General features: G+C 41.9%; 1 protein-coding gene across 2 annotated transcripts in view; it reads left to right on the top strand.

The window, feature by feature from the left end:
• Positions 1-16,627, top strand: part of NLN (neurolysin) — a 106,467-nt gene that overhangs the window by 77,544 nt on the left and 12,296 nt on the right. For both annotated transcript variants that reach the window (XM_017877104.1, XM_017877105.1), the window contains 3 exons: positions 9,236-9,422; positions 9,756-9,884; positions 11,977-12,113. In XM_017877104.1, coding sequence (XP_017732593.1) covers positions 9,236-9,422; positions 9,756-9,884; positions 11,977-12,113 — 453 coding nt within the window. The remainder of the gene's footprint in view (positions 1-9,235; positions 9,423-9,755; positions 9,885-11,976; positions 12,114-16,627) is intronic.

The raw sequence follows: 16,627 nt of genomic DNA, 5'->3' as shown, positions 1-16,627 counted from the left end.
AGCACAATACACTTACTGATTTCAGCAACTGCCTTTTCTTTGAGTTGGGATTTGCTATCATGAAAATAACACTTAGTTGTAGCCATTAAAAGCAACTGGTCTCTTAATTCGAACAAGCACGTGTAAGATTTTGGCCTTTAAATGCAGCAAAAGCTCATAGGACTTCCGAAGCTTCAATTTATATGATTCTGCTCCTGCTGTTACTGCACTGTAGGAATTACAAAGTTAATCTCTATAGCATCAAGTTATCTGTTGTAAAAATCTGAAACATAGTACATTTTAGACATCCTATTGTTTGTTTAAAAGATAGTAAAGGAGGCCGGGCACGGTGGCTCACACCTGTAATCCCAGCACTTTGGGAGGCAGAGGCAGGCGGATCATGAGGTCAGGAAATCAAGACCATCCTGGCTAACACGGTGAAACCCCGTCTCTACTAAAAATACAAAAAATTAGCTAGGCATGGTGGCGGGCACCTGTAGTCCCAGCTACTCAGGAGGCTGAGACAGGAGAATGGTGTGAACCCGGGCGGCAGAGCTTGCAGTGAGCCAAGATTCTGCCACTGCACTCCAACCTGGGCAGCAGAGCAAGACTCCATCTCAGAAAAAAAAAAAAAAAAAGATAATAAAGAAAACCCTCTTATTTATTTATTTATTTATTTATTTATTTTGAGGCAGGGTCTCACTCTGTTGCCCAGGCTGAAGTGCAGTGGCGTGATCATGGCTCACTGCAGCCTCAGCCTCTGCCTTCCAGGCTCAAGCGATCCTCCATCTCAGACTCCTGAGTAGCTGAGACTACAGGAATGCGCCACCATGCCCAGTTAATTTTTTTGTAGTTTTTGTAGAGATAGGGATTTACCACGTTGCCCAGGCTGATCTTGAACCCCTGAGCTCAAGTGATTCTCCTGCCTCTGCCTCTCAAAGTGCTGGAATTACAGGCATGAGCCATCGTGCCTGGCCAAAATCGTGTATTTAGAAAACTATCTTCCTCTCAAGAACTTCTAACCAAACAGGAGTCTAAGTTTACATTGTTTTCTAGGCTTTTATTATCTAAATATTTCCTCCTGCAAAAAATGCCCTAAAATTCTTTGAAGTGTCAGCTACAAAAAATATTTCTTAATTGGATTATTTTATATGTTTTTTCCCACTTTATCTGGGAAATACATTAGCATCAATAGTTATCATGGCCCATAAGCAACTATTATCAACACCTTCAAATTGTTTGCATTGATAACAATATGAAGTACTTTTTTAGGGTTCTTTGGATTATAGTTTAAAAACTGGGGAATGGTATTTGTTGGCTGGTCAACAGTGAGTAATGGTTCAGCACCCATGCTGTTTTGTGTAAGATCCATCAGGCTGCTAGACTGTAAGTCTTACCCATGGTTTCTGTGTGGACATACACAGTGGCTGACTGTGCATTCCTTTCTCTTGAGAATTCAGTTGTTTGCTGGAAATTGAGTTTTCAAATTTCGTAGGTTCTTTGTCCTCGTTTTTTGAAAAATATTTAAATGATGTTGTCCAAAGGGCTCACAGAGAAACAGCGTGACCAACTTTCGGGAAATTAGTAAGCAGTAGGGTTATTTTTAGCTTTTTCTCCTTACAAACATTTCCTTTTGTTCTTTAGAAGACATTGTTGATCTTTCATTCATTTGCTGTGCTCTCTCCCCAGCTACAAAATGGCTTTTGAATAGAATAAGCCCTCTCTTCTCTACTCTGCATGACATAACTGTGTTTTATTTTATTCAATTTTCTCTAAATCATGAATTATTCATTTGTTTATGTTTTTTCCCGGATACTGAATACTCCCCTACACACACAAACACACACACACACATTTTTGTTGCCATTTGGAGTTGACTTCCTCCCTCATATGCGACTAATGACTGAAAAATCTTCATACAAGCAGGATATACAAAGTCTCTATTTTTGTCAGTACATCATATGGTGGTGGCTGATGGTATGATTTGGCCTTTATTTGCTGTAAGTATCTATTTAAAAACCATCACCTTGAGAAAATTGTGCAGTAGTGTCATGGGATCCTTGGGGTGTCGCATCACCAGCCAGAAACCTCTGTGACTAGTGGTGCCATTGCCCAAGTTTTGCTTGGGCCCACTGGGCCGACTCAGCCTGGCAGGCTGCACTCAGCTCGCACTCCAAGGGCAAGTGGAGTGACGAGGGGTGTATGAGTGAGCAAGCTTGGGGTCCAACCACTGTACACAGTCAGGCATGCTGGCTATGGCGGTGCAAACAGCTCCAGGTGCCGGCACAGGCGCTGAAGGCAAGGCTGCCTGCAAGGCTGCAGCTGGACCAGGCGTACCACAAGCAGCTTTCACAGCTGGCACTGGGGAACACAGTGGCACCCAGAAGCTTAGAGATGCTGGGAACCACAGAGCCCCAAAGAAGATATCATAGCCCTGGCTCAGGGAGCTCCTAGGTCTGGGTTCCCTGAAGGGCCACAACTCTTCTCTCCTTGTTGCCCACAGCATGGCGAGCAAGGGGCATGTTTCAGTTCTGTTTGTGTTACAGCCCTTTGGGCCCCACCATTCGGCAGGTCCCGAGTTCCTGTCCCATGCCCAGGAAGAAGGAGGTACACAAACAAGTAGAGAGTGAGCAAGGCAAAGAGGAGCCTTATTGAGCAAAATAACAGCTCAGAGAAGACGCACAATGGGTAGTTCCTGCCCACAACCAGGGTGTCCCAGTGTGAGTGTTCAGCTATCAGCAGAGTAGACCCTGGAGTGGGTAGCTCCTCTCCACAGGCAGGTCGTCTGTAGAGGGTTCAGCTTTCAACAGAGAGGAGACCCTGGGGTGGGTAGCTCCTCTCTGCAGCTGGTTGTCCTGACATCAGCTCAAGTCTGGCTGAGTCCAGTGTTTTTATGGGCTTCAGAGGGGAGAATGTGCAGGCTGATTGGCATATGGGTGGGCCCGAAGAAAGCACCATAAGTTCCCACTCTGGTCTGCAGGACTGGCAGCCTGGCCCCCAGCCTTCAGGCCTTCTCTGGCTTGAAGGTAGGGCTTCACCAAGGACCCACCCCTTTCTGCCCAGGAACCTGTCTCCCTGCTACCACTGTTTATGGTGCCCACACTGTTCATGCAGAGGGGTGCCTGCAGGCCAGTGCCAAGCTGTGCTCAGTTGCCCCCTCAGCTTCCCTCCCATGCTTGTCAGTGCCCAAAGTTCAGTAGGGGCTGAGGCAGCAGGGGGCTAGCATGTCAGTGCTGTCCTGGGCATACACACACCTGGCCAGGTTGTGACATTGCCTGGGCTTGACCTCAGCTTTGCTCCAAGATCAGAGCAGGTGCCGCTAATGGGTGGGGGGAGCTTCCTGGGACCCTGAGAGTGCAGAGATGCTTGGGTCCACAGCCATGGCTGGGTAGCTGCAGCTATACCTAGGAGGGTGGGGCTCCTGCCTCCTCCAAGCCCCTAAGAGTACAGGGATGCTCAGGTCTGCATCCATGGCTTAGGCAACTTCAGCTGTGCCCAGAAGGGCAGGGTTCCTGCCTGCTCCTGGCCCCCAAGAGCACAGGCATACCTGGGACAGCAGCTACGCCCAGGAGGGGGAGGCTCTTGCCCTGCCAACTCAGAAGGGGGAAGGACTTCTCCCTGTTCCTGGCTCCTGCCAGCTGCATGGAGCACACAGCCCTAGCCACACTTCCCCTACTGCAGCCAAGATGGGCCACCACTGACGTCAGTAGTATTGGAGAATCCCAGGTTCAGGACAGATGTTACAAAGGCTGGTCTTTACAGTTCAGCTTCATGTTTGATCTTTGAAAAATCTTCCAGTATAAAGAAGTAGTCAAATTTCTAAGGAAGCACACTGAAAACTCACTTTAACTCTTCACATAAAGGAGGGTTTGATATAAGACTTTTGTATTTTAGATCCCATCCAAAAGGATTTAGTCATTTTGTAATATCATCATTTAACCTTTTTTTTTTTTTTCATTTTACTGTAAGATACGGAGACAGTTAGCATTTGTGGTTAAGATTGTGGGTTATGAAGTCAGACTGCCTGGTTTCAAATTTGAAGTTACATCATTAATCTCTGTATGCCTTAGTTTCCTTATCTCGAAAAAGGAGATAATAGTTAGTTCATACAATTATTTTGGGATTTAAATCAGATAATCCATATAAAGAGCCCATGATATAAGCACACCTCGTTTTACTGTCTTTCACTTTATTGTACTTCAGATACTATGTTTTTTTACAAACTGAAGGTTTATGTCAACCATGTTTTAAGCAAGTGTGTTAGTGCTGTTTTTCCAACAGCATGTGCTTACTTCGTGTCTCTGTTCACATTTTGGGATTCTCACAATATTTCAGACTTTTTTCTTTATTTTTGGTGGAGTCACACCCTGTTGCCCAGGTTGGAGTCTAGTGGTACAGTTTCAGCTCACTGCAACCTCCGCCTCCCGGGTTCAAGTGATCTCCTGTCTCAGCCTCCTAAGTAGCTGGGATTACAGGTGCATACCACCACTCCCAGCTAATTTTTTTTTTTTTTTTTTTTTTTTTTTTTTTTTTTAGTAGACATGGCTTTCACCATGCAGGCCAAGCTGATCTTGAAATCCTGTCCTCAAATGATCTGCCTACCTCGGCCTCCCAAAATGCTGGGATTACAGGTGTGAGCTACCACACCTGGACAACTTTTTCATTGTTATTGTATCTGTTACGGTGATCTGTGATCAGTGATTTCCTTTTTTATTACATAGAGACAGGGTCTTGCCTTGTTGCCCAGGCAAGTCTGTCAGTGCTATTTTTCCAACAGAATGTGCTCGCTTCATGTCTCTATGTCACATTTTTGTAATTCTCACAGTATTTCAGACTTTTCCATTATTATTATATCTGTTATTGTGACCAGCAATCTTTGATATTACTATTGCAATTGTTTTGAGGCGCCACAAATCTTGCTCTTACAAGACAGCGAACTCAGTTGATGAATGTTATATGTGTACTGACTGCTCCACCGAGCCATTTCTCACCCCCTCCTTTGGCCTCCTGTTCTCTGAGACTCAACAATGTTGAAATTAGATTAGTCAATAACCCTACAATGACCTATAAGTGTTCAAGTGAAAGGAAGAGTCATACATCTTTTGCTTTAAATCAAAAACTAGAAATGATCAAGCTTCATGAGGGAGGCATGTCAAAAGATGAGATAGGCCTCTTGTGCCAGTCAGTCAAGTTATGAAACAAAGGAAAAGTTCTTGAACGTTATTAAAAGTGCTACTCCAGTGAACACACAAATAATAAGAAAGCAAAATAGACTTGTTGCTGATTGGAGAAAGTTTTAGTGGTCTGGATAGAAGATGCAACCCGCTACAACATTCCCTTAAGCCAAAGTCTATTCCAGAGCAAAACCCTAACTCCCATTCTATGAAGGCTGAGAGAAGTGACGAAACTGTAGAAGAAGAGTTGGAAGGTAGCAGAGGTTGGTTCCTGAGGTTCAAAGAAAGAAGCTGTTTCCATAGCATTAAAGTGCAAGGTGAAGCAGCAATTGTTGATTTAGAAGCTGTGGCAAGTTAACCAGAAGATCTAGTTAAGATCATTGATGAAGGTGGCTACACTAAATGACAGATTTTCCATGTAGATGAAATAGCCTTCTATTGGAAGAAGATGCCGTCTAGGACTTTCAGGAATGCTAGAGAGGAGATATCAATGCCTGGCTTGAAAGCATCAAAGGACAGGCTGACTCTCTCTTAGGGGCTAATGCAGCTGGTGACTTGAAGTTGAAGCCAATGCGTATTTACCATTCTGAAAATTCTGGAGTCCTTAAGAATTATGCTGAATCCACTCTACCTGTGCCCTATAGATGAAACCACAAAGCCTGGATGACAACACATCTGTTTATAGCATGGCTTACTGACTATTTTAAGCCACTGTTGAGATCTACTGCTCAAAAACAAAAGATTCCTTTCAAAATATTACTGCTCCTTGACAAAGTACCTGGTCACACAAGAGCTTGGATGGAGATGTTCAAGGAGATGATGTTGTTTTCATGCCTGCTAACAGAACAGCCATTCTGCTGCCCATGGATCAAGGAGTAATTTCAACTTTCAAGTCTTATACAAGAAATGCATTTCATAAGACTACAGCTGCCATAGATAGTAATTTATCTGAGGGATCTGGGCGAAGTACATAGACAACCTTCTGGAAAGGATTCACCATTCCAAATGCCATTAAGAACGTGCATGATTCATGGGAAGAGATCAAAATTTCAACATTAACAGAAATGTGGAAGAAATTGATTTCAACCCTCATAGATGACTTTGAGGAGGGGATTCAAGACCTCAGTGGAGGAAGGAGCTGCAGATATGGTAGAAGCAGCAGGACAACTAAAATTAGAAGTAGAACCTGAAGATGTGACTGAATTGCTGCCATCTCATGATAAAACTTAAAGAGATGAGGAGTTGCTTCTTAAGGATGAGCAACGAAAGTGACTTCTTGATATGCAGTCTACTCCTGGTGAAGATGCTATGAATGTCATTGAAATGACCACAAAGGATTTAGAATATTACATAAACTTAGTTGGTAAAGCAGTGGCAGGTATTGAGATACTTGACTCGTTTTGAAAGACATTCTATTGTGGGTGAAATGCTATCTAACAGCATCGCATGCTACCAAGAAATCTTTCATGAAACGAAGAGTCCATTGATATGGCAAACTGCATCTTTGTCTTATTTTAAGAAATGGCGGCTGGGTGCGGTGCCTCACGCCTGTAATCGCAGCACTTTGGGAGTCCGAGGCGGGCGGATCACCTCAGGTCAGGAGTTCGAGACCAGTCTGGCCAACATGGTGAAACCCCATCTCTACTAAAAGTACAAAAAGTAGCTGGGCATGGTGGCGCCCACCTGTAGTCCCAGCTACTAGGGAGGCTAAGGCAGGAGGATCGCTTGAACCTAGGAGGCGGAGGTTACAGTGAGCTGAGATCGTGCCACTGCACTTCAGCCTGGGCAACAGAGCAAGACCCTGTCTCAAAAAGAAAAAACAAGGAAAGAAATTACCACAGCCATGCCAACCTTCCGTAACTACCACCCTGATCAGTTGGCACCCTGATTGTAACTACCACCGTGATCAGTCAGCAGCCATCAACATTGATGGAGGCAAGACCCTCCACCAGCAAAAAGATTATAACTTGCCGAAGGCTCAGATGACCATTAGCATTTTTTAACATGTAAGGTATATACATGCCTTTTGTGGGTGTTTTTGGTTTTGATTTTGGGTTTTTTTTGTTTTTGTTTTTGTTTGTTTTTCTTTTTTTGAAAGAGTCTCACTCTGTCGCCCAGGCTGGAATGCAGTGGTACTATCTTGGCTCACTGCAACCTCCACCTCCCAGGTTCAAGCGACTCTCCTGCCTCAGCCTCCTGAGTAGCTGGGATTACAGGTGCCCGCCACCATGGCTGGCTAATTTTTGTATTTTTAGTAGAGACAGGGTTTCATCATTTTGGCCAGGCTGGCTTGAACTTCTGACCTCAGATGATCCACCCACCTCAGCCTCCCAAAGTGCTGGGATTACAGGCATGAGTCACTGCACCCAGCCGTGTACATTGTTTTTTAGACAATTCTTTTGAACAGTTAATAGACTAGAGTATAATGTACATTTATAGACTTTTATCTGCAATGGGAAATCAAAAAGTTTGTGTGACTCACTTTATTGTGATATTCACTTCATTGCAGTGGTCTGGAACTAAACCCACAATATCTCTAAGGTATGCCTGTAATGCCTGACATAGGAAAGTCTCAACAGATGTTAGCTATTATTATTGTATAAGATTGTTTTATTTATGATATAAGATGTAATCTTAGAATATCATATACTATAATGACATAAAATATTCAATTTCTGGGGACCCTTACCTCTTTCCCTGCAAGAAGTTTTTTATTGGGATATCCTCAATAGAGGTGGCCTAATTCCACAACCAGTGAATTTACTTATCCTTGCCCCTTTAATATTTGCATCTCTTCATATCTAGAATTGGCACAATTATAATGAGAAATCAAGCAAAACATTTTTTTGCATAAAGAGAGGAAGGCAGAATGTGAGATGGCGTTGACATCTGTGCCTCTGCCCTGGGCCAAAAAGCAGAGTGGGTATTTGCTGCTGATTCGGCACCCCATCTGCTGCGTTCTCTGGTGGTTACATGCCTCTTCCCTTTCCCCTCTGTTTGGAGCCCCAGGGATGATGAAGTCAGGGAGAGAAGGCTGGAATGTAATGCTTCAGAGGAGAAAAACAGGACAGAGGTTCAGGGAAAGACAACAGAATGAGGAGCCCCATTCTGCAGATGACCCAGTAGGATAAATGCTGAGGCTTCTCTGCCAATGGCAGTTTTACAAGTGTTTGAAGGACTGTGTGAAGGTTAAAAACACTAGCCTGTTTTAGTGTTCTTCTGCTTGAGAGCTTTTCTGACGTCTGACTCAAGAATTTACTAAACTTGGTTTCATTAAACTCTTTGTAAACCTCTTGTTTTTTTAACTCTTAGCTCAGGACTTCAGAATAAGTCCTTTATTTTTACCAGGAGTGCTCTTAACTTTTGAATACATCTGTTGTTTCTCTTTTCCTATAGCATCTAACTCACTCCACTTGCCAATTAATTTACAAACCTAACTCCTACTAAAGCAGCTTCTTATTTTAAGGTAACATTGTCTACCTGATCTGAGAGGTAGAAATCTGACTTTCTACAACATGGTAATCTTAGAACCATTCGTTTAAAGTTTAAAATGCAAAGCATCACACACTCAAAGTCTATAGTGTTGTGATTGAACTCTTTAATTAATTTTGGTTAAAACCTAAGTAGTTAAGCAACAGAGTGATGAGTGCCCAGAAAGGCATGGATTGAGTAAACAAAAGTTAGCAATTGTAAGGAGGAGCTAGGGAGAAATTGCTTGTTTAATGGATCTCTTCATTTTTAATGGAAAATTCTTTAAAATATTTTGCTTTCAAAGCTTAAGGCTTGTTTTAGCTTAGACTGATAGTATTTTCAGTTATGATTTTCTGATAGTTGTTCCAACTTTGTCTACAGTTCAAAGGAATGAAATTATTACTGTAATATAGAGTATTTGGGGGTTATTTTTCACATTGCTCAGCTGCTGTATTTTATTTTCACTTGACTATGAGGTTATTCTAACCCCTCATTCAAAGGGACAGTTGAGTCTAATTCTGCCTTAAGTTTTCATGACTCTTAATAATTATTCATTGCATATGTACTTTTCATTCAGTTCTTTAAAAAAATTCTCTGTGTTTGCTTTCTAGACTGATTTTGCACGATTTAGCGGAACAAATGTAGAAACTGACTTTGTAGAGGTGCCATCGCAAATGCTTGAAAATTGGGTGTGGGACAGCGATTCCCTCCGAAGATTGTCAAAACATTATAAAGACGGAAGCCCTATTTCAGATGATCTGCTTGAAAAACTTGTTGCTTCTAGACTGGTCAACACAGGTATGACTTATAATTTTAAAAAGGAAAATAAATTAGAATCTCTTAATGCAGAATTGCTGTCACCTCCTTCTGTAGAACTTATTTTCATTTTAAATGGTATCCCAACTGCTAGTATGAGGAGTGAAGAACATTAAATATATTGGAGTTGGAAACCCTGGAATTTTGTCTAAGGCAAAAAACCACATCTCCTTTTAAATCTTAAGTAGAATGAGATGTCCTGCTCCCATTTTGTGAGTACTACTGGAATCTGTTTTTGGAATCTACAGTCTTGTGATAATAGAACACACAGTTCTGTCTTCTCCAAAACATGCCCAAACATTCTTATGTTATTAGGTCTTCTGACCCTGCGCCAGATTGTTTTGAGCAAAGTTGATCAGTCTCTTCATACCAACACATCACTGGATGCCGCAAGTGAATACGCCAAATACTGCTCCGAAATATTAGGAGTTGCAGCTACTCCAGGTATGTAACTACTATGAATTGAGTTCATTTCCCTGTGAAGCACAGGACATTCTCCTCACACGGCAGGGGAGATGGAGTTTGTCAGACAGATTACCTAATTGTTTCTGATTTCTGTAATCAGGCCATGACTTTCAGATAAGCATACTATGTCCTTATGAGTTATCCCATCCAAATGCGCTTGAAGGAAAGGTGGCTCCAGATCTGCAGCATTTTAGTGTAATCAGGCGTGAGCAGTTGGCCTCCGCCCCAGAGCTGGGAGAGCCGTTCGTGTTGGCAGCACACACTCAGCTCCTTCCTCCCTGTATGCATCATGACTTCCCTGTGATTTTCAGGAAGAAATTGGCAGAAGGGGAAGTTTTTAAATTTTTTTTCCTTTGCATATAGTATTTTGTTTATTTTTTCCATCCCCTCAAGCATTTATCCTTTGTGTTACATACAATCCACTTAAACTCTTTTAGTTATTCTTAAATGTACAATTAAATTATTGACTGTAGTCATCCTGTTACGCTATCAAGAAGGGACATTTTTAGGCCTGGCATGGTGGCTCATGCCTGTAATGCCGCACTTGGGGAGGCTGAGGCGGGAAGATCATTTGAGCTCAGGAGTTCGAGACCAGCCTAGGCAATAAAGGCAAAACCCGTCTCTACAAAAAATATGAAAATTAGCCAGGTGTGGTGGTGTATGCCTATAGTCCTAGCTACCCGGGAGGCCAATTGAGAGGATCACCTGAGCCTGGGGAGGTTAAGCCTGCAGCGAGCCATGATCGCACCACTGCACTGCAGCCTGGGTGACACAGTGAGACCCTGTCTCAAAAAAAATAAAGGGCATTTTGTGGGAGAAGCATGAACTTCACCTTGTTTCTGATACTGAGGTCAGTTAAAGCATTTGACTAGCAGTTTGTAACCTGAGATTTATGGGACTCATGCATGGGCGTGTTTATATTTGTATGTATATGTTTTAAGCCAATATATAGTTGTGCTTTTATGTGTAGTTGGTAAGGTGGATTTTTTTTTCACTAAGGAAATTGTTATTAAAATGAGTCAGCCACATTTACAGAGAAAATAAAGAATGGTCAGTTGAGTCATTCTAGGCTCCCCACATAGTAAGCCATAGCGCACCTTTGTGTCACAAGCCTTTGTGTAGCAAGTACATTTTTAAATGTACAATTAAATTATTATTGACTATTAGTTATCCTGTTATGCTATCAAGAAGGGGCATTTTTAGGCCTGGCATGGTGGCTCACGTCTGTAATCCCAACACTTCGGGAGGCTGAGGCGGGAAGATCACTTGAGCTCAGGATTTTTGACAAAATCCTATATAAAGTAGCCCTACAGGTAGATCGAATTGGTGAAGAGTTCTTTTTCAGGCCAGGCACTGTGGCTCAAGCCTGTAATCCCAACACTTTGGGAGGCCAGGGTGGGCAGATCACTTGAGGTCAGAATTTCGAGACCAGCCTGACCAAAGTGGTGAAACCCTGTCTCCACTAAAAATACAAAAATTAGCCAGCGTGGTGGCATGTACCTGTAACCCCAGCTACTTGGGAGGCTGAGGCAGGAGAATCCCTTAAACGTGGGATGCTGAGGTTGCATTGAGCCAAGATCTCACCACTGTACTCCAGCTTGGGCGACAGAGTGAGACTGTCTCAAAAAAAAAAAAAGAAAAAAAAAAAGTTCTTTTTCAGTAATTATTAACCTAAAATAAGTGCAACTCTGAGACATTTTAGATATAAAGAGGTGTGGCAAAGAGTAGGGTTAATATTATTTTTCAAGACATACATGTTTAAGGGATAAGAAAGGACTGATTTCAGTTCTAAAACACTGAGCTATCTGATGGGTGTGGACAAAGCCGCTGAAACTATCGTTAGGCATTCCAGAGCTTGGAGCCGAAACCAGCTCTGAGGCTGAGCCATTGATAGATGTTTGTAAACATCTTGGCCAAGAGAACACATAAGCCCAAGGAGTACTAGAGGTGAGATGATATCATTCACTCTGTCCTCCCACAGCTGGGCTCCCCAAAGGGAAACCTTAGCTAGCTGTTAACCTGATCATTAACGTTTGCTATCACATTGAGTGAAATGTGTCTTTTTTTAAAGGCACAAATATGCCAGCTACTTTTGGACATTTGGCAGGGGGATACGATGGCCAATATTATGGATATCTTTGGAGTGAAGTATTTTCCATGGACATGTTTTACAGCTGTTTTAAAAAAGAAGGGATAATGAATCCAGAGGTATAGTATTATTTTTCTCCTTTTATTAATTTTGTAATTGCTCCTTCCCCTTTAACTCCTAGTGTAAAATATTGATCATACCTAGATTTTACTGTAAGAGACTTGGTAACAGCTTTTACCTCTGAGGCCTTGCAACTTTCAAATCCTTGTACATTATTAAGTTGCAGTATATAAGTGATTAATTCTACAGCTTAAAAAGAAAAAGCAGCATATTTTCTTGCTTATTAACATTCCAGTATATTACATAATTAAAAATTCAAAGCTTTGTTTATGGATTTGAGAATCTATGGCTGCTAGTTTTGACATGTACCGTACAACGTTTTAGTTTTATAGGAGGTTGGGACAGAAAGGTAAACTCCTTCCTTATGTAAATGGTTTCCCTGTGTTTTGATATTCTCTACACACTTTGTGCACTCTCTGTGGGAGACGCCCTTTTTCTGTGGCTGGCATGCCCCACCCACTACATAGTTTGTGACCTTTGTCACAAAGTTGCTTCATTAACCTGAGCCATTACTTTCTGTGTGCAGTGAATTGACTGCCAGGTAGATGCCAGACAAATCTTCCTGATTTACAGCCCCCAATCTCCATTCTCACTGAAGTCTCATCCGTCAGATTATTTCCAAGGCTGGTGCATTTTCCAGTGTATGTTTTTAAATTGTTTGATTCAGAAATTAGAACACCAAATTATCAAAATCAGGTTCTCTGTGCTTATTTCAACCAATTGATTTGTTCTCCAAATGTTTTTTCTAGATTGCATAGTACCTTACACATATGTATTGAAATACATTGATGTGATTTAGATCACCATTCCCTCCCCATCTTCCTCCTGAAATAACACCTCCAAGGTACCCATACTTCATTATTTTGAAGTATTTCATCTCCCATCCCACCCCACCCAATCTGTTAAGTCCTTGCAATTCTTTTTCCATTACCTGGCCAACCCATTTACAAAGGTCAACTGCTGACTCTTGTTCTCACAGACATACCTACTCCTGCATGACCTTCAACCAGGACCCATCCCTTAATGCCTCCACCATAGAGATGGTGCCCTTAGGACTCAAAGTATTCTGGGGAAGATTGTATGACTCCACTGACCTGCCCAACTGCAAAGTCATGCTCTCTAGCCTGAACTGGACCCCAGTGCTCTCTGTGGTCCAAGTCCATTCCCCTTACTGATTTCCCTCCAAGTCCCCACCACCTCTCTCCTCTGTCAGCAGATGATCTCTCCTCTTTATTAAGAAAATTAAGATCATTGAAGCTGGCTGCAGTGGCTCACACCTGTAATCCCAGAACTTTAGGAGGCTGAGGTGGGAGAATCACTCGAGTCCAGAAATTTGAGACCAACCTATTCGATATAACAAGACCTTGTCTCTACAGAAAAAATAAACAAAATTAGCCAGGTGTGGTGGTAGAAGCCTATAGCCCCAGCTACTCTGGAGACTGAGATGGGAGAATTGCTTGAGCCCAGGAGGGATGGAAGCTGCAGTAAGCCGAGATCATGCCACTGCACTCCAGCCTGAATGACAGAGTGAGACTCTGTCTCAAAAAAAAAAATCATTGAGAATGAGCACCTTCATCTTTCTTTCTCTGTACTTCAATACTTGTCTTATTTTCTCCTGTCTCAGAGGAGATGTGTCTAGCTCCAAGAGTTCCTGGTTTGCTGTCTTGGAAAAAAAGCTTGCTCCTGACTCTGATAACCCCAGTCAGTGCTGCTGCTCTGTTCTTTTCATAGCCTAATTTCTTGGTATAAGAAGTCTTTGCAAACCTCTCTTTCCTTGCTTTTGCCCCCACCAACAGAATTGGAAAGTTACCCTTCCTCCGTAGCTACCACTGATGACCCAGTTACCAACTCCGAAGGCCCTCATCCTTCTTCTTTACTTCCTGCTTCTTGTTATTCCTCTCTCTCTTCACAGCCCTCAGCGCTACAATCAAACCCTTTGTTACTTCCCAGTACTCCCTGTGTGTTGACAAGTTTATGTGTTCCCTTAGGTCTCTCCACCTTCACAAATGTATTGGTTCTATTTTGTTCACCTAAAATATATGCCTCCTTCATGTGTGCATCTCAAAAATTCCAGCACTCTTAAAGGTCTCACTCGTGTGACCACATGTTCAAGAAGTCTTTGAGATTATCAAAAACCAAAAGTGATCTTTCCATCCTTTGAACATACGAGTGGACTTGGAGGAGTGGACTAAGCCTTCCCTGTCACCTCCTCGGTGCTGCCATTATGTGACCACATACCTAGTACCTTCTCTCATTACCTTTTCTCTTCTCTTTTGGAGAACTGTCCCCTAAAACAAATAAAAGTAAAATCAAAAAATAAAATAAAAAATGAAAATAGACTAGTTTTAAAGAAAACAAAGGACAAAAAAAAAGTGGTCTTGGGCATAGAAGAAGGGCTTCAGTAAGCTTTTATTATGTCCGGATTATTTAATGTAACTATTACCAAGTGAAAAACCATCACATTATAAAATATTTTATACCATAGAATACATACAAATGTTGATTTTAAAGTATGTTTAAACAAACAAAAAAAAAAAGCACATCAAAATGTTCATGATTATCTTTGGGGATAGTTTATGAGTGATTATTAATTTTTTCTGTACTTTTCCTGGAGCTTTTCACTATTTTTACATAATACGTAGATTGTTTTAGAAGCCAGAAACAATGTTTCAAAGAGAAAAATTCTAACTAGGTAAAGGTACAGTTATGACATCTTACTGGCAATCATTGGTGAGGATTCCTGGTGTTAAGTGTACACTGCCTCTCCCAGCTAGGCCTTTGCCATCATCTCCTCTGTGCTTGCCCTCATGTGACCACATACCCAGAACCCTCTATCATTACCTTTTCTCTTCCGGTTGTCAAGGTAGCAGCCAGATTACTGATCCCTGTGGTTCCAAGGAACTTGCAAGTGCAATAGAAGCAGTTCCTGCCATTATGCTTCTCTGTACTTCCTCTTATTCTCAAGCTTCACAGTTTGGCAGACAGCCATACTACTCTTATTTAGACAAAGATGCTGGGTTGAACTTAGAGAAAGCATCATCCCAACAACTTGGAGTTAAAACTTGTGATGTGAAAAACAATTTTCAGTGTTACTAAAATTCTGGATTCAGCAGTGCTGTGTGTTATTAGATGTCTTAAGCCATAAGGCTGGTGTTAATTCCTTCCTTTACACTTTTTCCTTTCCTTTCAAATGCTCTGGGTATCATGGCACTTCCTGCTCCTCTGCTGTCACAGCAAGAATGGACCTGGCTCCAAAAACCAAGAAGAATCCCTTGGCCCTCACCTTCACACCCTTTGCAGATACTAGAAGATGGTTCTTAAGCAGCCATTTTATTCCCTCATACAATATACTATTTGGGGTTTTTTGTTGGTGGGGGGGGCGTGTTCTTTAAAAAAAAAGACACAAATATTTGCTCTAAAATAACACTTGCCTTACAAAATACAGCTACCCAGTTATTAAAAATTAATGCTTTGGGACAACAATCCTAGTCTACAAAAAACGATCATTATTATAGCTATGTGTGATGAAGACAAAAAGAAATTCTTTTGTTATCCCAAAGCATTAATTTTTAGTAACTGGGTACTTGTATTTTGTAAGGCAAGTGTTATTTTAGAGCAAATATTTGTTTTAAAAAGAAAAGAGGAAGAAGAACTCCCCCCACAAAAGCAATATACATCACGGAATACAGTACAGCCATGGAAAAGAACAAGATCTGAAGCCAGAAGGCGGAGGTTGCAGTGAGCTGAGATTGCACCATTGCAGTCCAGCCTGCACAACAAGAGCGAAACTCCATGTAAAAAAAAAAAAAGAACAAGATCATATCCTTTGTAGGGACATGGATGGAGCTGGAGGCCATTACCCTTAGCAAACTAACACAGGAATCAAAAACCACATACCGCATGTTCTCACTTACAAGTGGGAGCTAAATGATGCGAACACATAGACACGTAGAGGAGAACAGCACACACTGGGGCCTTTTGGAGGGTGAAGGGTGGGAGGAAGGAGAAGATCAGGAAAAATAACTAATTGGTACTAGCTTTAATACCTGGATAATGAAATAACCTGTACAGCAAACCCCCATGACACAAGTTTACCTGTGTAACAAACCTGCACTCATACCCCTGAACTTAAAAGTTAAAAAAAGAAACAGAAAAATACTTCTTCAGACCAGTACACCGTACATTACTTATTTTGTGCCATAACCACAGAGTGTTATTAGCCAACACTGAGAAAGGTGGCGTTATCTGGAGTTGTTCCAGACTCTGTGCATTTGCTTTAGTTTCACATGTCGGTGAGTGGTTGCTTCAGACACATAGACAGGATAAAAATATGAATTTTTAATGGTATAAAGGAATACTTCATTGATCTGAAGTCATGGGAATCAGAGCAATCAAAATATATCCTGCAGACTTTGTTGTCTCACCCTGCCTAATGTGTGTGTGGGTCACTTTCAGAAGATAGCGGGATGGCCCTTCAAAGCATCAGTGCCTGCTATTGTTAGTCCCCAGGCAC

Source organism: Rhinopithecus bieti, unplaced genomic scaffold (genome assembly GCF_001698545.2).
Source record: "Rhinopithecus bieti isolate Rb0 unplaced genomic scaffold, ASM169854v2 scaffold_10181, whole genome shotgun sequence".
Lineage (NCBI taxonomy): Eukaryota > Metazoa > Chordata > Mammalia > Primates > Cercopithecidae > Rhinopithecus > Rhinopithecus bieti.
Note: the sequence above shows the minus strand (reverse complement) of the source record. Positions and strands in the feature narration are given on the sequence as shown.